General features: G+C 41.3%; 1 protein-coding gene across 34 annotated transcripts in view; it reads right to left on the bottom strand.

The window, feature by feature from the left end:
• Positions 1-26,925, bottom strand: part of NEB (nebulin) — a 226,748-nt gene that overhangs the window by 36,518 nt on the left and 163,305 nt on the right. For 30 of the 34 annotated variants that reach the window (XM_060152892.1, XM_060152893.1, XM_060152898.1 and 27 more), the window contains 22 exons: positions 25,184-25,297; positions 24,670-24,867; positions 24,229-24,333; positions 23,466-23,570; positions 22,289-22,396; positions 20,884-20,991; positions 19,596-19,703; positions 18,936-19,040; positions 18,728-18,832; positions 17,623-17,721; positions 17,185-17,295; positions 13,354-13,458; positions 12,551-12,655; positions 12,033-12,137; positions 9,851-9,955; positions 9,591-9,695; positions 8,836-8,940; positions 7,727-7,831; positions 5,563-5,667; positions 4,055-4,159; positions 3,267-3,374; positions 955-1,059 (listed from right to left, as the gene is read on the bottom strand). In XM_060152892.1, coding sequence (XP_060008875.1) covers positions 955-1,059; positions 3,267-3,374; positions 4,055-4,159; positions 5,563-5,667; positions 7,727-7,831; positions 8,836-8,940; positions 9,591-9,695; positions 9,851-9,955; positions 12,033-12,137; positions 12,551-12,655; positions 13,354-13,458; positions 17,185-17,295; positions 17,623-17,721; positions 18,728-18,832; positions 18,936-19,040; positions 19,596-19,703; positions 20,884-20,991; positions 22,289-22,396; positions 23,466-23,570; positions 24,229-24,333; positions 24,670-24,867; positions 25,184-25,297 — 2,424 coding nt within the window. Of the gene's footprint in view, positions 1-954; positions 1,060-3,266; positions 3,375-4,054; positions 4,160-5,562; positions 5,668-6,303; positions 6,409-7,726; positions 7,832-8,835; positions 8,941-9,590; positions 9,696-9,850; positions 9,956-12,032; positions 12,138-12,550; positions 12,656-13,353; positions 13,459-17,184; positions 17,296-17,622; positions 17,722-18,727; positions 18,833-18,935; positions 19,041-19,595; positions 19,704-20,883; positions 20,992-22,288; positions 22,397-23,465; positions 23,571-24,228; positions 24,334-24,669; positions 24,868-25,183; positions 25,298-26,925 lie in introns of all 34 variants that reach the window. The other 4 variants (XM_060152894.1, XM_060152905.1, XM_060152909.1 and 1 more) reach the window with 2 other exon arrangements.

Here is a 26,925-nt window from a genome sequence, read left to right as displayed (position 1 = left end):
AGGCACAGAAGTGAGTGTCCTTGGGAAGAGCCCTCATTATCAGGCACATTTCTTTCCTCACTCTTTTTCTTTCTCCTTTTTTTGGTCAAGGTATAATTGGTATGCAATAAGATAAACATGTTTTATAAGTTAAAAAGTGATCCAACTTTTCCCCATTCTATTGTGAAAATTTTCAGATGCATGAGGAGTTGCATGAATCTTACAGAGAATACCCATACACCCAGCACCTAGATTCTACAACGTACATTTTACTGCATTTGCTTCATCCCACATCAATCCTGCTACCCATCCCTCTGTCCATCCCCAGGACACCTGTACGATACCTGCCAGTCCCTAAAGGCATTTCAGTTTGCTGGCCCTAATAAATATAAGTTCTCTGTAGCACTAGTAGGCACTAGTTGGGTTTTACAATATTTCATTATATAACCATTTATATATATTTTAAGAAGTCGATACTCATTTAAATGCACAAAAATGTTTCTGTGGTTGAGGCTTTAAGATGCCCCATCACAAAGAAATGAGTCAGCGCAGGGAGATGTGAACAGGAGGAAGGTCTAGGCCAACTCCTGACAGCACCAAGCAGCTCAAATGTTCTCTTTTTTTTTTTTTTCAGGAGAAGTAGGCTCTAGAGTTTGTGGCAGGAGAAGAACATGGAGACCGGAGACACTGTCGAAAATGTAACCTTCATTTCAGAATTAAATCCCCCATTTTTCAGCATCCTAACATGGAGGCTGAGGGGTATAACATCCGTGGGCCGTCCTTGCTCTTCCCCACTGTCCTCTGTAAGCACCATGGGCAGCATTTAGGGGTCAGTGTTATCACTCGTGCTCTGGGGCCCAACCCTTGATCTGGACTCACTAGAACTCAATCACTTGAAAAGATGTCAAAAGAGGCCATGTGCCCTACAGAAGCTGATGAACCCCTCTTAGGCTTGGGGACATTTCTGGAACTTACATTGGTGTTGACTTTGTAGGCATCCTTGGCTGCTTTGATATGAACAGCATCAGGCTCAATGGTACAGTTGGACTTAGTTCTCTGGTAAACTTCTTTGTATTTCAGCTGTGGGAGGAAACACAGGTCAATTTTTTTTTTATAGCAGCCCACAAGTATCTTAAAAAACAAGAAATTAAAACCATAATATAGTACATGATACTCCTTAAGACTGAATCGGTCTGTTGTGAAGAAGGGATGCAGCCGTGCAGCTATGTGACACGCACCATCCTGTCTCAGATCTTAAAACCAACTCCCCAGGACACATTGTGTATGTTCACCAGTGTCACCATAGAACTTATGTCCTCTGAGCTTGTGCTGAAAGGGGCAGCTGGACAGCTATCCATGTGGGTTTTCCTGTCCCCAAATCAGAAACTCCTGAGTTCAGGACATCTTGAAAACTGTTGATGGAAGAGAAGCCTTCCCCCATTGGCTCACCCAGATGGGATCAGGCTTGCCCTTCTTCCATGTCCCTACAGTTGTAGCTGCTATCATGTCGTGTTATAAATATTTATCTGTCTATTCTTTCCATTGAGCTGAATCCCTTGCGGGCAAAGATTGTGTATCATTCATCACCTCATTCCTAGCATCAGGCACTTAGGAACCCAATAAATATTTGATGAATGAATGAACTGATGGATGAATGCTGTCGTCACTACTGTCATTGCTAGAGCCATCGCTGGTAAGTTTGGGCATGTGTGGGTTTGAATGGGAGGGGGAGAAAAGGGAAGGCTTAGCCTCTTTGAGCCTAACTGGTCATTTTTTCATGTCTAGCCTGGAATTTCTAGCTTCACCCACTTTTGCTCCTTTTAAATTTCAGGGCCCTGGGACTCCACCTGGGACTTCTCACTAGTTATTGGGGAAGGATCTTAGGTCTTACTGTGACTGAGTAAAACTGTTCTACGGAAGCCATAGTAGCGCTTACTAAACTTGCCTGATCATAAAAATCACAATTTTCTGTGCTTCACCATAGATGTAGTAAATCAGTAGCTTTGGGGGACTGACTTGGAAATTCATATTTTTCATCAACATCTCAGGTTATTGTTACAATCAGAAATTTAGGGAAGTGGATATAGAATTGCTTCATCTTTCTACACTGAGAGGGAATGGGCTGCTCCACATAAGGGATCTACCTTATAGATGTTTATGAATACCCGACGTTTATGTCCAAAGTGTCAAAATTTATTTTAACATAAAAAATATAAAAAATGTTTTTTAAATGATTTATACATTTCTGCCTTCATAAACAGTGCACTGGTGTATTTAGCATTTTTCTTGGCATACAACAGTGCACTGGTGTATTTAGCATTTTTCTTGGCACCAGTGCACTGGTGTATTTAGCATTTTTCAGAGTCAATAGTGTGAACCCATTTGTTTAGCTACCAAAGAATTCCTGAGCGCCAGCCTCAGTCAAGGCTTTGGGGTAGGGATTCCACAGTTGCCTTCGTTATTCTTTATGGTGCCCATATAGCCATTAAAATATTTAATCTAAGGGCCTCCCTCGTGGCGCAGTGGTTGAGAGTCCGCCTGCCGATGCAGGGGACACGGGTTCGTGCCCCAGTCCAGGAAGAGCCCACATGCCGCGGAGCGGCTGGGCCCGTGAGCCACGGCCACTGAGCCTGTGCGTCCGGAGCCTGTGCTCCGCAATGGGAGAGGCCACAACAGTGAGAGGCCCGTGTACCGGGAAAAAAAAAAAATATATATATATATATATTTATATATATATATTTTTAACCAATATTATGATAGTTTTCCACCATAGAATCTAGCTATATATATGAAAATATATGAATATAATTTCTCCTCAAATTCAGAGTATTAGAACTTAATGGCTACCCTTTCCTCTTAGCCAAGACAAAACTTAGAGAGTATTAATAGAGTTTATGGCACACTGCATTTTTCAGACTGGTCTGGAAGCTTCTACTCTAGCCTCTTAGAACCCATCCACTCTGCCGTGAGACGGCCAAACCACACAGAAAGGCCACATACAGGGGCTCCTGTCTATACAATGGCTGAGCTCCCAGCCCAGCCGTGATCGGGCGCCAGCTCTGGGAGTGAGCCTTCCTGCCTGAGCTGTAGCGCGTGGGGTAGAGCATCCACTCAACTGTGCCCACTCAGCTCACAGAACTGTGAGCCAAAAAAGCATGACTCCTGTCTCAAACCACTACATTTAGAGTGATTGTTACACAGGAATAGATAAGTGGACCTGGGTTTGTTATAGCACATTACAAAGAGGCCAAAGTGAGAGGGGCTGCAAAGCCGTCCTAGTAACTTACATCACTGACTTCATCTTTGACCTTTTGGACATGCAGCAACATGGGGGTGTCGTGGATTGTGGTGTAGCCTCTGGGTCTGGCCTTGTTGTATTCCAACTTATACAGTATCTGAAGGAGATGAAAAGGCAGAAAGAGACAACTTTATGTATCTCAATTGACATTGCAACATAATGTAAACATATAAAGGCAACATTGTTGTTGTTGTCATTGAGTGTATATAAAGGAAAGAGAATTCCATAAACTCAACAGGTGCTTTCATGCTTTCTGCTAAGGCTCCAGTGCCTCTACAATGGGGTGTCTGCCAATTTGGTTGGAACAATTCTTTACTGTAAAAGAAGAGTCCTGAGCATAGTAGGACACTTATTGTCCCTGCCTCCCTCCCTCTAAATGGCAGTAGAATCTTCCAAACAGGGACTTCCCTGGTGGGGCAGTGGTTAACAATCTGCCTGCAAACGTAGGGGACACAGGTTCGATCCCTGGTCCAGGAAGATCCCACAAGCCTGCGCGCCACAACTACTGAGCCCATGTGCTGCAACTACTGAAGCCCGCGCACCTAGAGCCCGTGCTCCACAACAAGAGAAGCCACCGCAGTGAGAAGCCCACACACCATAACGGAGAGTAGCCCCCGCTCACTGCAACTAGAGAAAGCCCGGGCGCAGCAACAAAGACCTAATGCAGCCAAAAAAAAAAAAAAACTTTTCCAAACATTGTGGCCATCTAAAATGCCCCTCCACATTTGCAAGTGCCCCCCCAAGGCCAAAAATCCATTCAGTGTTTCTTGTACTTACATCACTAATTTGTTTGTTGACTTTTGTAGTACGTAGGTGTTCTGGAGTATCCACAACTGAGGTAAACTTGTCCTTTGTTTTTTCATAATTTTTCTTGTACTTGATCTAAATTGTAGAGGAGACGAACAAGTTAACTTGAAGTAGGAGAGAGGGCTTTCAGGGACTCTAGTTTTCCTCTTGAGAGAGTCCCACGGCAAAGAGTAGGATTGTTATATAAGCCATAGGTGTGCGGGATGATGCCATGCTTTCTTAACTGGAAATGTTTATATAAATCTGTATTTGATAGCAATAGTGTAATAGAGTGAGCAAATAATAATAATAATAAATATTTTCCATATATTTTATCCATGTGGAAACTGAGGCCCAGAGAGGTTAAGAGTATGAGCTAAGGGCAAATATAGAGTGAATCTCAGAGCCAGGACTAGACCCATGCTCTCTGGACTCTGGCAAGTAATGATTCGCTCACAATATGCTACATCGAATATACATGATCTCTTAAGTATGTTTCCATATCAAAGATGGAACAGATAAAAAAATGAATACATACACTTTGAAGTAGTTATTTTTAAAGACATTCATTTTTGAAATTTTCAAGTCATGATTTTTTTTTTCATGCACATAAGCGGTTTCAAGCAGTACAGACAGAGAGCACAGCAAAATTCCATGCACAACTATCTGATGATCATATCGGGACCAAGGTGAAAGTTCAGGCAAACAGGATGTTCATAGGAAGACCTCATCCTCCTCATTTCATGTGTTGATCTGATGTCAAACTAAAGTGATAAAACAAGTTGCTAATACAAAAGCCTGATTAAAAACTTTCTTTGCGTGTGGGAACAATGGCCTTTTATTAACATCGTATCTGGTAGTTAAGCAATTATCAATGTCTCTTGCTGCTTCAAATTTACCTTCCAGCGTATGACGGGAAGGTGGTGGTGTGTGCTTCAGTTGACCTTGTAGGAAGGCAAGGTGATCAGCAGTGCTGTTAACAAGGGTGTATGAGGACTGATGTGCTGGAAATAACCTAGCAAATTCAGCATCAAACTCAAGAGGGGCTATGAATATGCACAATATTCAAAGAGCTGCGCTGTCATCCTCATCTCTCCAAAATGGTACAGTGTAGTCATTTAATGAAAACATTAAATAGTCACATCTTTTAAATACTGTCAAATTTACTTATCATCCTCAATCTCTAAGAAATCTACTTCTTTGGGGCAAATATTGAAAAACATAAAGTTACACCAATTTGGAAAAGTTTGAAAAACTTTGAAATAGTCTCAGTTAATATTACTTGGAATTCCAAAAGTGTCAGAAGACCTACAAATGTTGGCTGCTACAGCACCACACTTGGCCACATCCAGAGTTCATTTACAGGCAGTGAATATTTATGCAGCTTTGTCATGTGAAACCAGCTTGGTCAGGGGGCCACGGAAGGAAATCAGGGGAAGCCTAGAAGTGAATGCCCCCAAGGCTTCTAAATCTCTTCTTCGCATCACATCAGACATTACCTGGCTCCACATGTGTGTGTTGTAGAGGGCAGTCAACATATCTGGGCGCAGAATTTCATTACATCCTTGTTTCAGAAGCATCTTGGCACTAGATTTATATTTTCTCTGTTCATGCAAAGAGCAGTGAAGCACAAAAGAGACTTGTGAAGACGGAAAAGAACATAGCTCTATATCCTGATCACCTCTGAGTGAAGAGATGTAGGCACACACACTTTGTGCTCTCACGTGTATGTGTGGGTGAAGACAACCAAATGCATTAAAATGCCAAGCAGGGTGACGTGATATTTGCAGTTGACCATCCACAGCCCTTGTGAATGGGGAATAATAGAGCCAGTCCCACCAAAATTGCCTCATAGAAAAGGTGACATCATTGAAATAGGAAAACACAGTAAGGAGTTCTGTCTTCTTTCCCTCCGTTAATTTGTTTCTTTGTTTCTGCGTTTGCACCTTAATTCGCACTTTACAACTGCAGTTTACACACAGGCCCTCCTGAAGGATGAAGGGTGTGAGGACCCAGCTGTGCATCTCATGTTCACCACAGCACACGTGAGGACACGGAGCATGGACAGGCACACTCAAAGAGCTCGTGGGCTCTTTGGGTGGCTACACAGATAGTGTGGAACAGAACATCCCAATATCATAGGCAGAACCTATGACATCCTTGCAGCAGACGGGACGACATCTCATGAGAAACTTGGAGCACAGTCCTGCTTGGCCGTCCAGGCGGCCCCATCACAGTACCTGACTGATCTGGTCGCCTGCGATCTTAGCCAGCAGATGTCTAGGCTCATCGACTACCAGGTGGTATTTATCTTTCCGCTGCTCATAATCAGCTCTGTATTTTTTCTGCTCAAACATCATATCAAATTATAGCAAGAGTACAACAACTTCAAGGCTATACACAAATGTCCCAAGATACTTCAGAGAGCCAGAAAAATGTCCTTTCTAGAGGTGGGCTCCCACAGCATTCAGGGTAATGAAAATAGGGAGGTGAACAGAATTAAGCAAAAGAAGATGGCCTGGAGAAGGCTGGGGCTTGGACTAGATTAGTTATAACATCAAAATTGAAATACCTTGTACCTAAACATGTTCCATCTTTACATATGATGTCATTAGCAACGTTAAGTTTTATGACATCTTAAATTGTATTTAAAATAAGGCACTGACAAGCTACAGGTTTACTACTTTAGGCTGTGAGAGTCAAAAGGTATATTCATGGACACATTCTAATATGCTAGTTAATTTATTTGATTATAAAAGAGACCTGGAAATCCTTCGTGAATTAGAAAAATAGAAACAAAATATATCAAGACTGTCTTCCTAGGAACCTACCAACAGTAATTCTTCAGAGTCATCCCACCTGGAAATCTACTGAAAATAAACTAAATCAAATTTATAAACAACAAAAAAGTTACATATTGAAATAAATATACCATTGGCTACATTTTCATCTTCTGACACATTTTACTAATTTTCTAACTTTGTTTTTGAATTTATGTAAATCTGTGGAAAATACAAAGATAGGAAATTAAATGTAAAAACCTTCCATCCATACATTAATTCATAGCTTGCTTCTTTCATCATTTTAAGCTAAATTTACCTTAAACTATTGCAAAGACAGTTCCAGGAAAAACTGGGTAGAAGGTAAAGGAATATTCTGAGTGCAAATGGACACTTCTCTGCACCAACGTATGAGTCACAATGGCAATACATTTGAAGGCGTGAATCACAACTACCCCCTTAGGGCTGCCATTTCTGTGCCCTGGTAAGGGATACTAAGTTAACTTTGAACTTCTGGGTCTTCCAACTCTACACAGAATCCTATACCCTCCCTGTTGAAGGGAGTTCAGCTGACAGTCAACAAAATCCTTTACCTCTTTGCTCTTGTCACCCAAAGGGCTGTGCTGCCCTGTGCTAGTGCGAGCAGAGGCTGTGCTGGCTGTGGGGACCTCACTCCACTCTGGACAGCCCCTTCCTTTGTTCTTATTCATGCTTTTGGCAGAGCTCATCAGATAGTGATATTATAAGAGCCTTCCCAATGCGTAATCTTGAATCAACACTAAAATGGCTTTCCTGTCATTTTAGGTATTGGGTTTTAATCAAACGCCACTTATAGACTTCTTAAGGGACGCTAATAGGCTCAATTGGATCAGGTCATACATACCTCATTCATCAACTGAGTTGCAAACTTGAAATGCCTGTTGATTGGACAATCAGCAACATACTTGAAATCTGACTTCGTCCTTTCAAATACCTCTTTATACTTATACTAGAGAAAATAGAACATGGTTACTTGATAGCATCTGTGATTATCTTAAGAATGAGATATGCCATTTATTGTATACAATTGTGATTAAGTCATTCATAGAGATAAAAAGTAATTACTGAACACACTCTGGCTCCCAAGGCAATGAAGGGTATACCCACCTCAATGTCTTAAAAACTAGCCCCCAAATACATACTTTCATTGAATGGATGTCAAATAGATCTATATTCCATATTGGACAAAAACCCAAATCAGTTTCTTCTTTGTTTCAATACTTATAGTGATTATTATTTTACTTTGAAGGTATTTCCGTGTGCCCTCGAAGGCAGTTTTTAGTCCGCTAATTAGAAGTAGTTTTCCAGTAATGAATCAGATAATCATAATATTTTAGAGCAGGGGTATGCTAGCATCTAGACCACTACCTGTTTTTAAATAGCCCCATGAACTAAGAAAAAACTTTTTTATATAGTACTAAGGGATTGTAACAAAGAATATGTGACAGAATGAATGTGATCCACAAAGGGTAAACTATTTACTATCTGGAACCTTTCAGAAAAGTTTGCTGACTTCTATTTTAGAACTCAAAGGAAGCTAATCCAACTGCTTTATTTTGTAAGTAGGAAAATGAGGCCATAAAAACAAAGTTATTTGCTTCAAGTCACACGTCAAGTTTGTAGATTAAAATAATCTCACTTTCTATTTGCCTCCATATCAAATCACCCAGAGACATATTAGGAAATTCTGGAAGAGCCATGAGGAGTTGTACTGAGATGGCCTTTTATCAAATTCAAATGAGTGATGTAAATAAATGATTACTATTGTCAATGAGGCCAATACTAAAATAATTCCTGAGTAGAGTGAATAATGTAGTATATACTCCAACTTTAGAGTCTAGAAGCAAGGATAGGGATGGAAATATGAGAAGCTGTTTCCTCAGTACTAATTCTCTCTGTGGGCACTGGAGTACATTTCATGGATGTGGTCGTTACCCTTGAGTAGATATATACCTTGCTGTAGAGAGTCTTGTTCTTTTCAGCCAGAGTGAAGTCGGGGGTATCAAAGGCATAGCAACCAATGCCTTTAAGCCAGGTCAAATCTTCTTTATATTTTACCTGGGAGAAGAATATCACCAGAGAGTTTTAAGTACCTATCTCCAAATAGCAGTAGGTTAGCATCGATACAAGTAGAACAAATAGAAGGTCTGATCACTAAGGTATATAGAATAATAAAGTATTGAAATAATTATTTAAGAGACATTTCCAATAATACTGATTTCTGCTCACTTTATGGTGTACTGTATTGCATATGGAATTTTTCATTTTAATACCAAGTAAAGCAATTCAAATTTAACAGGCATACTTGCCTAGAGAGTACATCATTAGCTCCGCAGCTGTATTTTCATATAAAGAGCTGAAATTTCTTTCTAAATAAGCATTGTCATGTGTCTTAATTGCTTAATTGTCCTGAAGTTGTCTCTTCAGTTGCTCAAAAATAGGTTATCATTTACATGAAATATATCACTTCCAGTCATGTATTATGATGTAACACATTTAGAAGAAAAATAAGGTTTATAAATTTGAATATATTTTTCTGTCTCCTGAGTTGAAGCTCACTTATTTAGCAATGAGCTTTATGACTTAAACATCCATACACAAGAGCTAAAATTTAGTCAAGTGTTTAATCAGTTTTTATGCAGTGTTTGATTTCGTTGTCATGTGGACATATTAATTCATATGTAAAAATAGAAGATTTCAAGACTCACATCACTGACTGCATCAGTGACTGCTCGATGGTGGAAATGCTCAGGGTGATCAGGGATGGACCTCCAGATTCCCAGCTGGCTCATGTAGTTCTCCTTGTATTTTATCTGTGGTAAAAGCACAAAGGCGGCTTTAACATCTTACCCAAATTTAATGTAAAAAAGTCCATTTGTCTCCAGAGAGTTTTAGGAAAGGGAGGATACTTTTAAAAATTATGGTGGGTTATTGAGCCCAACACAAGTAGAAATATATAGGGGCGTACTTTACTGATGTGGTCTGTGACTTTGCGATGATAAACGATGTCTAGGGCATCCTTCACAGTGTGGTATTTCCCTTTGGTCTTTTGAAATGTTTCTTTATAGCGTAGCTGGAAAGAGGAAAAGCACATGGATTATAAAGAACTCCCAAGTTAAATAACTAAGCTCTTTTAACCCTGAACTCTCCTGAGTCTTCTCTCTTAAGTTCTCCCTTGAATACATTTGGGAGAGATTAAAAACCTCTTTCACATCCTGGAAGAGAAAAAGGACATTCGGAGAAAACAAAAGAAATCTGCATAAAGTGTGGAGTTTAGTTAATAATAATGTAACAATATTGATTTGTGACAAATGTCCCATGGTATTGTAGGGAGGTAACAACAAGGGAAACTGGGTAGAGGCTATAATGGGAACTCTCTGTACTATCGCTGCAACTTTCCTGTAAATCTAAAACTACTTAAAATAAAAAGTTTATTTAAATGTTAAACAAGCAGACAAAAAGCTCATTTGGGAGGAGAAGAAAAAAAAAAGAAGCATAACTTTGTTGAACCCAAGACATACTAATGTATGTGGAAAAAGGAGAAAGATTTAGTTTCTAACTCCTGGTATTAAAAGCCTTTTCCATGGAGCAGTCCTAAAATTTTATTCCATTTCAATCTTTATCTTTGTGGTATTTCAAAGGTCAACAGCTCTGACTTTAACCTAAGAATATCATAGAAGTTTCATCTCATCTACACAAAATTGAGTACTTCTCTGAGCACTCTGTTTTCAATCTCGAACGAATCTTTTCTTTTTTGGGTAGCTGAGCAAACACATAGTGAAGGAGGCCTTTAACTTTGTTTTTCAGATGGGTAATCTAAGATCCTTTAACTCTGCTTGTGGAGATAGCCACGGTAGATAGGCTAAATTTAATGCCACATACCAGCTGGACTATTTCAAAGGTTAGAGTTACCAGTATTGGTACTGACAAAGCCCTGGGGATAGGGCTGTCCAGTGGCGTATAATGAGCTCCAGGGGCCAATTTCACTGTGTGGACATCCCTGAGAAGTGGTGATGCAGAGCAAGCTTGGTTCAGATTAATATTCAACAGTAACCTTGAAGTGATAAAGATGGGGTTGTCAAAAGAAGACAAAAACTATCCTAGCAAATAGATTTTGAGGGTAGCATATAATTTTTTCGGCTTATATTTTAAGCAAACCGACATGGTCTTCTTCCAACTAGCAGACTCCTTTTAGCTGCAACTGAAAATTTCTGACAAAATTACGGAACTAAGATATTGTTCCAATTTGCTGTACACTTTCACAATTCTGCTTAGGGATTACTGTAACCACTTAAGATGCTTGAAATCCTAGAGCTATGTTGCTAAATTGAAGGTGAGGGGGTTGCTTGAGCTTTTGGCTGGGTTAAGTCCCAACCAGTCCTCCAGAGATCCTGGTTCTGGTAATAGGTGCAATGCACTCATAATTGGGCTCTGGGACACAAAACTGGTAAGGACTGGCCATCTAACCGGGTTGATTCATTTCATATCTTCATTAACAGATAATCTCATTACCGTTGAAAGGCACTCTGTCCTTGATCACGTGGTATGGGAAATGAAAGTCTGTCCCTGTGAATTCTAACAAACATGTCATTCACATGATTTAGGCGATCAAGAGGAGGAACAAACATTTTCTGAGTGTCAACTAAGAGCCCTGCACTGTGCTAGAAACGTGTATCTGTTATCTTGTTTAGTCTAATTTAATTATCACAATTCTTATCCTCATTTCACATATAAGAAAAGAGACTCAGAAGAATTAGGTCAATTATATGGAGTCATACAGCAGGCAAATCACAGCATCAGGATTTGAAACCGTGTTTGGCTGTTTCCAAGAACAACATTTTATGGATAAGCAACATCAAGTATCCCTAGGAAATGCCACCAAAGAATTAGAAGAAAGGGTCATATTTTTGCTTGGAAGAGCAATGAGAAAAGCAGTAGGTTTTCAGCATCTCTCAGCATTATTCTTAGTGACTTTGCCAAATGGTATTGTTTGTGCCTGTTTGTTTGGCTTTTGTGTTTTTGTTTCTTTCCCGATCTGTACTGTGGGCCAGGACTTTGAATTATGGATATGACTGTAATAGCTTATGCTTCTTAGGCATTTCCACTTCAGCTGCCCCATCACAATGAAGAAAGAAGGGAGGGATGCATACATCACTGGCATTCCAGTAAGCCTTCTTGGCTCTGATGAGGATTGGCGTATCTGGAACTGGGGTGTACTTGTCCTTCATCTTTTCGTATTGAATTTTGTACTTTTTCTAAGAAATAAAGATGGAAGAGAGAGAAATTTAAGTTCAAGTGTTTTCATCCCTCCCAGTTCACAACCATGGAACAGATCCAGCCTAGGGACACACCGGATCATGCTCGTTAAGAGAATAGCTCTGCCTTCTGTTTCTTGATGCTGTTGAGCACAACTTCTAGAAATGAGCTCTCTGATCAGAGGCAGCAGGTGAAGGTTTTTTTTTAATTAATTAAATTTATTTATTTATTTTTATCTTGGCCACGCTGCATATCTTGTGGGAGCTCAGTTCATCACCAGGGATTGAACCCAGGACATGGCAGTGAACGAATCCTAACCACTAGACCACCAGGGAACTCCCAAGCAGGGGAAGGTTTTAGCAAAGGATTTGTTTCTTTAGCTCAGTGCCTGGGTGCTGAATTCCCAACTCACCTCACTGACCATGTCCTTCACGTCTTTAGCATGCTTCAAGGCTGTGGTCTGGTTTCCAGCATGATGATGTGGCCTCTCTTTGGTGGCAAGTTCAACATACAGATACTGAATGATAATAGGCACAACGTTATAAATCAACTATACGCCAATAAAAATTAAAAACAAAGAATAGGGATGAGATGTTACAGAGATAAAATACCCCTTATTTAGTATTCAGTCCTCTTTACTCATTTCTAACCCTAAGATGGGAGGGCAGTGTCTACTTGTTATTGTCCTGATTTTTTGTTGTTGTTATGTGTGTTTCTGTTTATTTGTTTCTCCCTCTGTCTCACATTAGGAAACATATATACGCGCTCCAGTCATCTAACATTCCTGCTGCTGAGTGTGGTCTAGTCTAAATCCACGTGATAAAAAATGCTGATAGAAGAATGAGAGGAATTCTGATAGTCTTCAACGTATTTTTTTTTCATTTTTGCCTGAATGCATGAATTGTGGTTTCATTTATCTGTGGACAAAATATAGGTCCTATGGAATGAACTAAAAAATTTATTTTCACCACCTGGAATCCACAGACCACTCATCCAATGACTAACGTTGTATAGACCTTAGAAGACATGGCATTACCTGCTCATGTAAAACATACCATAGTGAAGACGGCCCCAAAGAAAGCAGCTTCCTGAAGTTAAAGAGCATGAGGCTGCACCAGGACGACCAGGTATGAGGGTCTGCTACTGACGGGAGTGGTCAGGCACACAGAACCACCCCCTGGGGCAGGTTTATGAATCTTCATGTGTGAATGTTACCTGACTCTGAAGCTTCTGCCCTCGCTTGGCTCTTGTAAGATCAGGAGTATCAGGGACTGAAGTGAAGATTGACTTCTGCTTCTTGCCTGCAGCTCTGTACACCAGCTGGACATAAAACAGTCATAACCATCATTTCTGCTTCATGGACACATTCTATGCTCTGCAGATGCCTTTATTGCTTACTTCAGAGAAAAAGCAGGGCCTCTCCCACTGCAGCAATCTCAGTTTCTGTCCAATAAACCAATACATTTTTTTAACCTCCTTAGCCTTCCTTTTCTTTTTTTCCTTGTATCAAAATTAGAGACATTCTGCAGCCTGTCCGAGTTCCAAGCCACCTGCTGTGTTCTTGTTCCCTTCTCACCTGTCCCTTCTAGGACCCTGTTCTAGCAGTTACCCTCAACCTTCCCGATGTTCCAGCCCTCTCCCTTCTTCTGCAAACAGACCCAAGTCCCTCCCTTCATTAAGCCTTTTCCAAGTTCTGCCAATGGCCTTTTTCCTTTCTTTCACAACCAAGCAAACTATGTGTTTTGCCTTTTTCTCTCTTGTGATTAATTTCACAAGGCAATAGTTTGGCTTCCACCCAACCACTCCAATGAAGTGAATTGCATTAAGACTACCACAAACAATTACAATTGCTACATCCTAGAATGCTTTTCTGCAGCAACTGTAACTGCTCAGCAATTTCATTCCTGAACTCTGTTCTCTGCCTTCCATTCCCCCATTCTCCCCTAGGGGGCCTCCCATCTTTCTAGGCACTCCTCAGCTTCCTTTTATGGTTCTGCACTCCCCCAAAGGCTGCTATTAGCTAGAGTTAAGGGTTGGCTCCTTTTACCCTATACATTCTCCTTGGGTAACCTCATCTCTACCCAGGACCTCAACCATCAATTTGAGGTTGATGGTTTTCAAATTTTGTTAAATGGTTCCTTGATATCCTAGTCATGCAGGCCAGAAACTTGGGGAGTCATCCTAGACCCCTTCTCCCTCATTCCCACATCAAAATGGTCATGAATCCTGGGCTCCTAACTTTGTGATACTCCTTAAATCTGACCTTCTTCTCCTTTCCCACTGCCATGGCCCTAGTTCAGCCTCCTGTATTGTTTCTTTCTACACATCCTTAGGAGCCTCTAAACCACCTTCCCAAATCCTCTATTGGATACTTCACATGGCTTACCCATCTTTCACAAGCCCAAGAAAGAGATTTTCTTAGAGTTCAGATCTAATTAGATGTTAATGCTCAGATCTATCCTGCTCAGAAATAATTCATCAATGACTTTTCATCAAGTCCAAGATGATTAATATATCACCCATGAGTCTTCATAACCTGGCTTCTTCTATCCCATGTCTCCAGTCTCATTTCCCAACAGTCTTCCACACTCCCCATGTGATATTTGAAACTAGTCCCAGTTTCTAGAACTCATTATGGCCAATTTCCCATACTGTGCCTTCTACCTAGAATTTTCTTCCCACTCTTATCTGCCTGGAGAACTCCTGGAGACCATACTGTCTTGATCATTCCTATAGGATACCATTTATCATATTGATGTCTGTTTCTTCCCAGAGATTATGAGCCCATAGAATGCAGGAGCTCAGTTTTATCATTCTTTTATCACTTCATATTTAGATAGAAGATCTGAAAAACAGTAGTCCTCTAATAAATATCTAGGATATTTAATATAATGAGGTGAACGAGAAAGTCTAAATGGATAACAAATAAATCCTAATCATGGATAAAAATGCTGGTTGAACAGATAAAATGTAGGAAATAAATAATATGTATATACACATGTATGTACATGTCCATTTCTTTACATCTAAATTATATACAAGTGCAAGTTGAAACAAAATATAGCTCATCTGCTTAGGGCTGTTTTTGGTGTTACCAATGAAAGAAAGGAGATAAACAAAACAGAAATTTACTGTTTCTCCCAGGCTAAATTTTTGAATAAATCAAATCGACAAAATCATAGAATTTTATGGCTAAAAGAAGCCCAAATCATTACCTAGTCCAATTCTCTAGCTCAGGAAATTAGGGTGTTAAAGTTGTGAATTAGAAAAAGTCACACAACAAATTGGAAGTAATTCTGGAACTAAGACCCACCTCTCCTATGCCATTTCCATGATTCCCTTTGAAGTGTATTTCCCCTGTACTTAGGTATGCATTGTTTATACTCCTTGGGACAACATCTCTGCTTCCTAGTACTACAGATGTATATGTGTCAAGAATCTGCACAATTTAAAGACAAGTCAAAAGTCAATAACTTGAACTTTTGGCCATCAAACTTTTTACTAAGCCAGTGTTTCCCAAACTCACCTGATCCTAAAACCCCCTTAGTAAGAACAGATTTGCAGGCTCTACCCCAGACCTTCTGAATCCAGGGTAGTAGCTCAAATGGGTATTTTCTCAAGCTCAGGTCATTCTACAGTGAGGCAAGTGTGAGAGAAATTGCACTACTAAACAGTATCTATTTTTCTTCCTCAATGTTGTTGCATAATATGCACAAAATCCCAACAGGAATTGGGAAGAAGAGAAATTAAAGTTTTAGATCATTCTGAACCCAGACAGCTGAGAGAAGTAAAGGTATTTCAAAAGATGCCAATAAGCACTTTAAGTTACCAAACAATTTTTAATTAGTTAATTATTGGCTGGAGGAGAGATGTGATACTTTAAAGCAGTGGTTTCCAACACTGCCTGAATATTAGAATCATCTGTGAGGCAGCTAAAAATATGCAGATGTCCAGACATAGAGAATCTAGTGTGGGGCTTGAGGTTGGAGCCCACTCAAGGGTAGTTTTAAAATATTTCAGAGATGATTCTGATACTTAGCCAGCATGGAGAGGCACCTTCACTGAGAAGAAACCCCATACTCATTCCTATCTGAGTGCTAGCACTGGTTGAAATAACAGAGGGAAGTGCTCAGGAAAGCAAATGTGCTCAATGTAGCATTTGTAAGAGCTGAAGAACGAATCATCCTCTGCCCTGGCTCACTCCAAGCGCAGGAGGCTGCACATCCTCTCCACTGAGGACAACGCTTGATTTGCCAAGGCTTCTTTAAGTCTAAGGACATAAGTGATCCCTAAACAGCAGCCATCAGAGTTATTAAGCATGGGGAGTCAATGAGGTGGCCTGACAGCTTTATGGAGTCCGATAAACGAGGTCACAAAACAAACTGAGTTGAATGAGAATGGCCCACTGACCTCTAATAGAAGCAACCATTTACCTTTGCGGGATGCCCTTACCTTTAGAGAGCACATTTCGTCCTTGGCACACACGGACATCTGTTATGGCGCTATAGGATACACATCTAAATACGATGGGGGGCCATCCCTCAAGGGACCAACATAGGTGAGAGGATCAGATCTATGCACAACTAATGGCAATAAATCAGGAGCCTGGGTGCCAGGTGGGGCAGATGAAAATGAAACTAAGTTGTTTGGAATTTCCTGAGTGGGCAGTAGAGCAGAGAGCCATTGAAAAACTTTTCAAATTGCATTGCCATGATTAGGGTTCCTGACAGCAGGAATTAATGAGAGAGAAATTTTTGAAATAAATTCAGTTTGGAGACAACAATAGTCTAAGACAGAAGGACTCTCTAATCTATAAAATCATGTAAACTCTCAGCTGTCCTAGTCATAGGTAGGGCAAGTATCAATAGCCTCATCTTATTAAAAAGGGACAAAATAAGTAAATTGAGGCAAAGTGAGGTCAACTGACTTGTTTAGACAGGGTGGCCACTCTGCAATTAAAGGCAGAAGGGAGATTTTGGCCCAATATAATTACCTAAAAAAAGATCGCTAGAGGAAGGAGGCCCTTGTGGTGACATGTTTACTTACTTCACTCAGATGTGTCTTCAATTCCTGCACTTTTCTGTATTCTGGAGTGTCAAGCACCACTTTGTATTTGTCTCGCATCTTCCTCGCATTTTCGGTGTATAGGTAATTAGACTTAAAAAAACAACAATGGAAATACAAGTTGATTAATCACTTCAGGAATTGCATGTCATGGTCACACGTTGTCTTTCACACGGCTGGCATGTGCAAGCCACACTGACGCTCCCTGTGTCCTGGAGGTCTTCCCAAGCAGGACCAAAGACAACTGTCATTTAACTAAGCTCCTTACCTTTTTTAGGAAGCACAGATCATCTTGAGTGGGTCATGACTTTCTCAGTGAGTTAATGGCAAATTTCCCCTTAACAGAAGCTACAGATTCCTCTTGCCCAGCTTTGTGAAGCTGTGCAGGAGGAGCTGTGTGTTGGGACGGTGTGCACTCACCCAGAGCTTCCGCAGGTGCCGGGAGCGGACCATGTCAGGAGTGTCATACAGGAAGCAGCCCAGTCCCCTCAGGATCTGCAAGTCTTCTTTGTATTTAATCTGTGTCACAAACATAGAAATATAGCTGGTCATGAGCAAATATAAATCAAGAATAAGACAGAGTAGTGATACTTTTTTAGTGATGGATCTTTCATTTTGGTTCAACACATCCACCCTGTACTCTGAGTTTGCTATAAGTCAAATGAGTCATAGGTTTAAAAAAATTTTTTTAACTTATCTATTTATTTATTTTTTGTTGCATTGGGTCTTTGTTGCTGCACTCAGGCTTTCTCTAGTTGCGGCGAGCAGGGGCTACTCTTTGTTGCAGTGTGTGGGCTTCTCATTGTGGTGGCTTCTCTTGTTGTGGAACACGGGCTCTAGGTGCGCAGGCTTCAGTAGTTGTGGCACATGGGCTCAGTTGTTGTGGCTCACGGGATCTAGAGTGCAGGCTCAGTAGTTGTGAAGCATGGGCTTAGTTGCTCTGCGGCATGTGGGATCTTCCCAGACCGGGGCTTGAACCCGAGTCCCCTGCACTGGCAGGCGGATTCTTAACTACTGTGCCACCAGGGAAGTCCCATAGGTTTTTAAAATTTAAATTGCTAACCCTGAACTGAGAAGAGGATATGGCTATTATTTTATTATTATATGGATGAAAAATACCATAGATTAAATGGAGTGGTATTTTATGAGAAGTAAACATTCAAGGAGAAAAAAAAATTTCAGCAGGAAGTAGCTAAAGTGGGTGGGAGCAGGGGTAAGTAGGAGAAAGATACTAAACATGACCTGGACAGAGGCCACTTGGAGTGAGGAGCTGGTAATGATTTGGTGTTGAATGTAGAATGGTGGTCAGCCATTCTTGTATCTCCCAAGTGGTCCTCTTACTACTATTTCCATAGCTGGGGAAATATGGGGTCCTGTTTCCACACTGCTTTACCTCCAAGTTCTACACTCAGTTTAGAAGTTTACTCAATGCAAAAGGCTGCTCAAAGACTGGTTGGCTTACATACTGAGAGCAAGCCTGCCTCTTGGTAAAAGTCTTCCAGAAAGACCCTTATGAGATGCTTACATCACTGGTGATGTCTCCCACGTAGCGGCAATGGAGCACTTGGGGTGTGTATGGCAGAGAGATCATGCGGCCTTGCATCTTGAAGAAGTCTGATTTGTAAATCAACTACAGGGAAAAAAATGCCCATAAACACATAAATTAGAGACCGAATGGTTGACATTCATCCCTGGGTTCCACGGCCTCCCCTCTCTCCTAAGAAAATACCCACCTCGCTGACAGCTTCTTGTGTCTTCCTGACTTGGCGGATTTCAGGCGTGTCGGGAGTTGTGTGGATCTTGTCTTTCAGTTTGTGGTACAACTGTCGATACAGTCTCTACATTGGAGGGAAAACCATTCCAGATGGTTAGTGTAGGATGATGAGGGCATCTATACACTAATCAACAATCAAATACTGTACATATTTAAAGAGCCAGGAGAAGTGAGATTAAGGATACAGAAAATGATTGAAATTAGAAAAAATAGAGAGTGATATTTATTTTGTTTGGGTGAAGAATTTTGAGCACAATCTTTCCACTTTCTATCAGATGGCTGGATAGTAGGGTTAAGATATTCAGACCAACAGTTTATGTAGAAAACCAGGTTCATGAGTCAGACTAACATACAACCTTACTAAAGATTTTTGAATACAAATGTCAAAAGAAGGAATTAATTTGCATTATAATCTATGGATGGGGTGGGTCTCTACAATGGCATTACCAAAATAAAAAAAACATTGCCACAGGATATCAGTATCAAAATGGTGACAAAAAGGATCTCCTTACTCCTTGCTGATGTGTAAGTTTATAGCTGAAATACAATTAATTCTTAATGCATTTCAAACAAAACCACGGTCTTTGAAACTCCTCCATAGAATTAACATTTACAGTACCTCGCTGGTAACGTTGTTGACCCTTCGGACATTGACAAATGGGACGTCATTGGGTCCAAGGGTATACCCATTTGCCTTCATGTGTTCATAAACTTCTTTGTACTTGAACTGCAGACGCAAAGTGAGAATGAGATCACTGATGGGTGAACAGAGAGTAAGCGTCACATTTCTCAAATGGAAAAGGGCTGTCGCTTTCATTTGAAAATTAGTCTCTAAGCATTAAGTATGAAAAAAAGTCATTGGCAAAATTTTTGTAATAATCTGAGTCTTGAAAATTATTTGTTGGCTAGTAAAGCCAGGTCCAGAAAGGAATACAACTCAGGGTTGCCTAGATTAAATCTGTTTGTAAGTAGGTATGCAAAATGCAAGAAAAACCTGTATTTTTAGTCCCAATATGGCTAGGAAATTAAGAAATGCAAAGCAGAAACAAGAGACTAATTATAAGACTGATGGATGAATGGCTTTATAGACTATTTAAAAAATGATGTTAGAAGATTAAATCTGTGACTCTGCTTTGGAAACCATATTATTGGGCCACAGACTATGGGACTTTGCTGGTCAGCATGTTTGATTCCCAGGACTCTGGAGGGAAATGTGGAATGAAGAGCTCATTCGTCAGCTGATGGTTGGTTTGTGGGTATGACCTGAAGGCCAGAGTCACTGGGATAGCCTACGCTTCTTCAGGCCTTGTTCACCAAGTCCGAACCTGACACTAGTGGGAAAGGTTGGTATCAGACAGAGCTAATGCCTGGGCAATGCTCTCAGGTAGTGAGAGTCTAACTACCCCTCTGAGATTTCTATGAAATGGGCACAGAGGGTAAGTAGTGGGGCACGTATCAGAGCCTTTCCTTTCAAAGGAACATGCGATGATGTTGTATTTTCTGCAATGAAATGTTGCAGAAGGAAGACAACACTATCGCTACACAGCAGTGGTGCATGTATGAAGTTGCATTTCCAGTAGAGGGCTTGGGATAGTTCAGGATGCTTCTGTGCTAAGGCCAAAAGAAGTGGAGGCATCATGGCAGCCATGATTGCTAAGCCAAGGTAACTGAGTGATGCAGATACAACCCCATGAAAATCCTACGCTAACCCGCTGGGCTACCCAGGCACTGCTGAATTGCAGGAGCAGCACCCCTAGAAAACACACCGTCTCCCCTTCCCTGCTCCCATCATGGTATCATGTTGAAACTTCAGGGTGTGATTAGGGGGATGAGAATAGACTGTTAACAAATATTAGCGTCCCCCTTCCCACTTTAAGCCCCATCTTAATGAAGAGGAGACCACTCACATAGCTGCTCATGTATCGGGTGTCCTTGGTGTGTTTGAAGTGAGGAGTGTCAACCGGAAGCCTATATCCAGTGGGCAGGGAGTGCAGGCCAGCTCTTCGGTACAGATTCTGCCGGGACAGAGAAGAGCAGGTTAAATGGGAGCTACATCAAATGACTGATCTAAGTTAAACAAGTCAGATCCAGGTTTTCAATTTGAAACTTAGTGTACTTACACTCATTGACTTGATTTCAAGAAGAAATTAACTAAATTCTAAGAGTCAAGCAATGAATCAAATTACTCTTAACATATTGCTTTCAAAAAAAGAGCAATGAGTGAAGGGGTTTATAGAAAATAATTCTTCGGTGTTTCTAAACATATGCCTGGTTGACTGCAGGGCAACCAGCAAGAATTTGGGAAAAGTAAATCGGCAGCTAGTACCACCTCTGTGGTTAACCCTACCCTTAGCTGATATTCAAGCCATCACCAATCCCCGAGATAGTCATAATTGTAAGACGCATCTTTGGAAGCCCCCAGGGTCCCATAAATACAGTGTCTTGATGTTAGGCTGTCAGGTCAGGAGGCTCATATTCCTGGCAGAAGGAGGAAGGGAGTTTCTGTCTGTGATTTGAAATAGTCTGTCTCTCAAGGGAGCTAAAGGAGTAAGAATTGTATTTAAAATATTAAAAACCAAATTGCTTTTAACATTCAGTATAGGATAGTAGCATTAAAGGTGAGACCAAAGTAGCACCACCAGATAACAAAGAACAGGGATATTAAATACGTGAGTGGAATCTAGTTTCCTTCTCTTCTGAATTCCAACAGTAATTTCTAGCTTTATCTCTTATTGTATGGAATAAATAGTCTTTTTTTTTTTTTTCCAGTATGTGGGCCTCTCACTGCTGTGGCCTCTCCCATTGCGGAGCACAGGCTCCGGACGCGCAGGCTCAGCGGCCATGGCTCACGGGCCCAGCCGCTCCGCGGCATGTGGGATCTTCCCGGACCAGGGCACAAACCCATGTCCCCTGCATCGGCAGGCGGACTCTCAACCACTGCGCCACCAGGGAAGCCCAAATAAATAGTCTTTTATGATTATATGCCTTGTCTTTGTCATCTTGTCTTGGATTTTAAGCTTTTTGAGAGCAGAGATAGTAGACTGACCCTGTTCTATGTAACTTCTGTGCAAGCATTGCTCCAAAAATGCCCACTGCTTGCGCTCAGACAAGAGGGAAGACAAGCAGTGCACTGTTTTTTGTTTTGTTTTGTTTAGTTCATGTGAATGAAACAGGCTTTACAATTTACACGGTCCCGATGTAAATTGTAAAGGCTGAGGATGCCCAAGCCAAGGCCACTTCTACAGAGGCCTGGCCCTCGTCAGCTGAGTCCTGGATTTCTGCTGGGCACTCTGTCCAGGTCTCATTTCTCACCTCACTCTGGAGCTTGTATGCATGAAGGGCCCGGTCCAGATCCACAGTTTTTGTGGTTGGAGCCACTTTGCCTCTGACGCTGTGCACGTAGTCATGGTGGTAGACGGCCTGGGTACGGAGAGAAGCAGAGTGAGCTGAGTGGACTACGGCAGCAGGGTTAGAAAGAAGCAAAGTAAACACAAACCCAAGTCTCCTATTACAAAAAGTAATAGCCTGCTCCCCTTTGCCTTGGGAACTCTATCTCATATACTGTGCTTTGTCCACCAGGACCACAGCCAGGGTATGGACCCCACACTGAAAAATCAGTGGAAGAGTCAGCTCAGGCACAAGAAGAGGAAGAATGGGCATTTTACTACTACCTATTCCAAAAGAGTAAGTTTTCACGTCCTGACTCATTGGTGGGATTTAATATTTGCTTATTAACCTTTGGGGTTAATAAAAAAAAATGGGCAGCCTGCACTGTGTCACTGTGCCATTACAGGGGGTGCTTTCTATCCACTTTCTAGTCATCTGCATAAGGATGCTGAGGCTTGGGGGATTAAGAGCTTCTCTCAAGCCTCACCGATTATGTGTGGTAGAGGCCACATCTGTAACTGCAGAGACCTTCCCCTCCTCATCTTACCATAGTGAGCACTAATGTATTAGAAGGCTGATACTACGAGGCATAAACCGTTGCTTACAACACAAGGATACAAAAGTAACCTTGGAAGCTCTAAAAGCTTTTTAAATCCATGGATTTCATAGATTTGGATCACTTACAAGGCCACCCTAGGAAACTGATGGAACATATCAGGTTTTAGGAAATAAGAGCAGATTCTTTTTTTTTTCTTTTCGGTACGCGGGCATCTCACTATTGTGGCCTCTCCCGTTACAGAGCACAGGCTCCGGATGCGCAGGCTCAGCGGCCATGGCTCACGGGCCCAGCCACTCCGCGGCATGTGGGATCTTCCCGGACCGGGGGACGAACCCGTGTCCCCTGCATCGGCAGGCAGACTCTCAACCACTGCGCCACCAGGGAAGCCCTAAGAGCAGACTCTTAAGTACTTTCTAAGGCACCAACTCTGGTTTCCCATTGAGAAAAGGCCTGGCCTTGCCCTACTTTGGTTTTTCCCACTTCTGCTGGAGCAGTGGCCCTGTCTTTACTCTCCCAGCCGTAACTTTCCCAGTGGGCACTTACGTCACTTAGTTGTTTCCCACTTTTGACAGCCTGAACATAGATGGGAGTGTCAGTAACCAACTTGTAGTTATTCCTTGTTTTCTGCACATGAGCTTTGTACTTGATCTGCCGAAAGGAAGAAAATAAGCCTGTGTTAGACCATTCATTATATTAGAAATTGCTGGTTTTCACAGAGGGTTTGGTTGCTTTTAACTCGTGGCATTTACATGTACATTTACATCCATGTAAATGGCATTTACAACAGACTAACATGCACTTGAATTTTATAACAATCGGCATAATCAATGCTTACAGTCACATGGATCTTTTAGAGTCTTCTAGGAGGCTTGACCACTGCTTTCCTAGGAATGTTTAAGCTTTCTTCCTGAAATCTTGATTATAGTATTACTTTGCCTAGCTAATCCTCTTCACAAATAGACCCGTCTATAGCATCAAAGACTCCTAACAAATGAGTTTTTTCTCATAATGAGGATTATATGTGCATTAATATATCCAAAATAGTTCAGAAGGTGGCGAGAAGAGCCAGGGGTCTCTTCTCCACCAGAGGACAGTGGGACCGCTCGTCTGCATCGTTTGCACTCCTGAGAAATGGGCGCTCTGCTCCTCAGAATCTTCTTCCAGCTCAGCCATCCTCAGCACCACTTGAGACGCCGCTGGGTGTGACAATGTCTATACTTTACATACTCTCCCCTTGACGCTAGGCTACACAGAGAAGGAAACATACTTTAAAGAGCTAAAAAAACAAAAAACAAGGCAAACTCACATCATTGCGTAGATCGTAAGCATGCTTGGCGTGGAGAATCTCAGGAGTGTCCCAGACGTAGCAACCAATGCCTTTCAGCCAGTTGAGATCATCCTTGTACACAATCTAGGGGATTGCATCAGATGGAGGGGGTCAGAAAAAGAAAACTTTACTGTAACTTTAACACCACAGACATGGACACCCTCGGGACCCAGGATGACCTTGTGGAATGAAAAGCAAGACATTATGCCCTGAGGCCGTGGGTGTCCTGGAGACATCAGCATAGAGAGCCCTGCTTCCAGGGACGGCCTTGAATTCCTGACAGCCCTACGGGTGTATCGAAAAGCAACACTGGAAGAGGGCTGAGCTGAAGAACCAAGTGAAGAACGAGGTGAGTCAGTCTCCCTTCAGGGTGGGCGTATGGGCCTGGGGAGGGGAGATCTTCATAAGCAATGGGCTTACGTCGCTGATCTCGTCTGTGACCTTCCTGACGTGACTGTTGACTTGCAAGTCGGGGTGGCAAATCCACTCGTGGAGGTGAAGGCGGTAATCGATCTCGCTGACTTTCTTCTGAGAATCCTTAGCAGTAACCATCTCTACCATGTCGGGCACCACGTGGATTTTCATCTTGTTCTTCTCATAAACGGATCTGTACAGGCGCTGTGAAGATAACGTAACATGCCAGTTACACAGGGAATTACGCAAGGAATCATGGTGATACGTGCCTTTCTTAGACACCAGAGAGGTCAGGGGAACCAATTTACAGCAGTTGGTTGGGGGCAGGGTGGGGACTGGAAGTTTCTGACACTTTCTATAGATTCATGGCGCTGGGGGAAGCAGTATGGGCTGAAAGAACACTTAGCTTCCTCACAGGTGCATGGTCAACGCCATACGCGTTGTTGAACAGAACATGTTCTGATTTATAGTTCGTGGCTCCGTTACTTGACTTTTGAAGCCAGCCTTTGGGGTCACTTACGTCGATGTTAAACTTGCCAACTCGGAGGCACCGTGCTGTGTTCAGATCATCTTCAACACTTTTGGGTAAAGTATAAAGAGCTTTGAACTTTTCATATTCTTCCCGATATTTGTTCTATAGAGAGAAAATACAAAGGAAGAAACACAGTTTTGAAGAGTAATGGATCTGGATTGTTAAAAACGCATGAGAAGGACCCGACTCTAAGATGGGCCACCTTGGGGTCAGCACTTCTCTGAGCTTGTTTCCTTGTCTGTGCCCACAGGCAGAGGTGGCACAGCCTGCCTCCGGATTACCTGAGGATTAGAGCAGACTGTGTGTAAACGTTCTTCAGGTACCGGTTTTAAAACCCCTGTACCAATACTGGTACTTCTACTGTTACCACAACTACTTTTAAAGATTATGTAATTTTTAAATGATCTCTTTTGTGATATTGGTTTTGTTTTTCTTAACCATAAGTGAAAGATGAAAAATGTACTCAGGAATTTCTTTGTTTTTTAATAACTGACAAGCCTGATGCTTAAGAGACTCAATCCTTGAATTTCAGTTTCTACAAGGTTTTCCAAAAATACAGTGCAAATAACTTCTATGGGAAAACCAATGTCTAGTTCTTAAGCCATATTGCCTATTAATTAATGCTTCATGATTTCATGAATTAGGAAGTAAGGCCCTTACAGAGGCTGAGATCCAATCTCCTAGCACATGATAAAATAACAATGCTCTCACAACTCAGAGACCCATATCTCAGTTAAAAAAAAAAAAAAAACGAAAGGAAAGATGGGAGTATATATGTATATATATATATACAGAACTCCAGTAAAGCCCTTCACTGACTGGAAACTAAACAAAATTCCCATCAGAATTTTCCATAACATTAGTTCACATACTCCTTACATCTAAGCTATTTTTCAATTATAAAGAAGATAGTATTCTGTGACTTTTTTCATGACTAAAGGAAAAAGTCTTTGCTGAACTTTCTGAATCCTATCTACAAAAATTCTCTTCCCAAATGAAAAGCTTGCTCCTTTGGGCTAGTCTGTTTGCAACCTTCCAAACAGAGTTGGCTCTGGGAAAAATCATTTAGATTTAATTTTTCCTCTGGGTAAAAATTAAATTAATTCCATATATTGTCTAACAACGTCTTTTTCTAAACTATGACTCTCTAGGCCCATTAAACAGTAGTGAAATCAGTTTCCTGGGTCATTAGCATTTAAGTGAAGAGAACAGAATTGAAAGATCAGGATGCACTGCCTTTAGTGCCTTTAGTGATAAGTACTCTTCTGTAAAATGCTTATATCAGAAGGCATTCACAGAAACTTCAGGGGTGTGTGTGTGTGTGTGTGTGTGTGTGTGTGTGTGTGTGTGTGTGTGTGTGTGTGTGTGTGTGTGTGTGTGTGTGTGTGTGTGTGTGTGTGTGTGTTGCTTGCAGTACAAAATAAATCTCTCAGTGTGGGTCATGGTCAAAAAAAAGATTTGAGAAATACTGGTCTAAAGTGTTACATAAAATGTTCATAATTAAGAAGTAAAAGTCTCTAATAGAAGTAAAGTTTCCGAAAGAGAATTAGGCTTATTAGAACTGCAGTGAAGGTTACAGGGAATTTTACAATAAGAAGTTTTACTTAAGAACATATTAGGCATAAAGGGTTAAAAGTGTTAAGATTTTACACTATACTATATTTAAACAGCTCATGTGATTTAGGATTTTAAAAAAATTATGTCTATACCTAAGAAAAGTTCTGTTTAAA

This window comes from Lagenorhynchus albirostris, chromosome 6 (genome assembly GCF_949774975.1).
Source record: "Lagenorhynchus albirostris chromosome 6, mLagAlb1.1, whole genome shotgun sequence".
Classification (NCBI taxonomy): domain Eukaryota; kingdom Metazoa; phylum Chordata; class Mammalia; order Artiodactyla; family Delphinidae; genus Lagenorhynchus; species Lagenorhynchus albirostris.
Note: the sequence above shows the minus strand (reverse complement) of the source record. Positions and strands in the feature narration are given on the sequence as shown.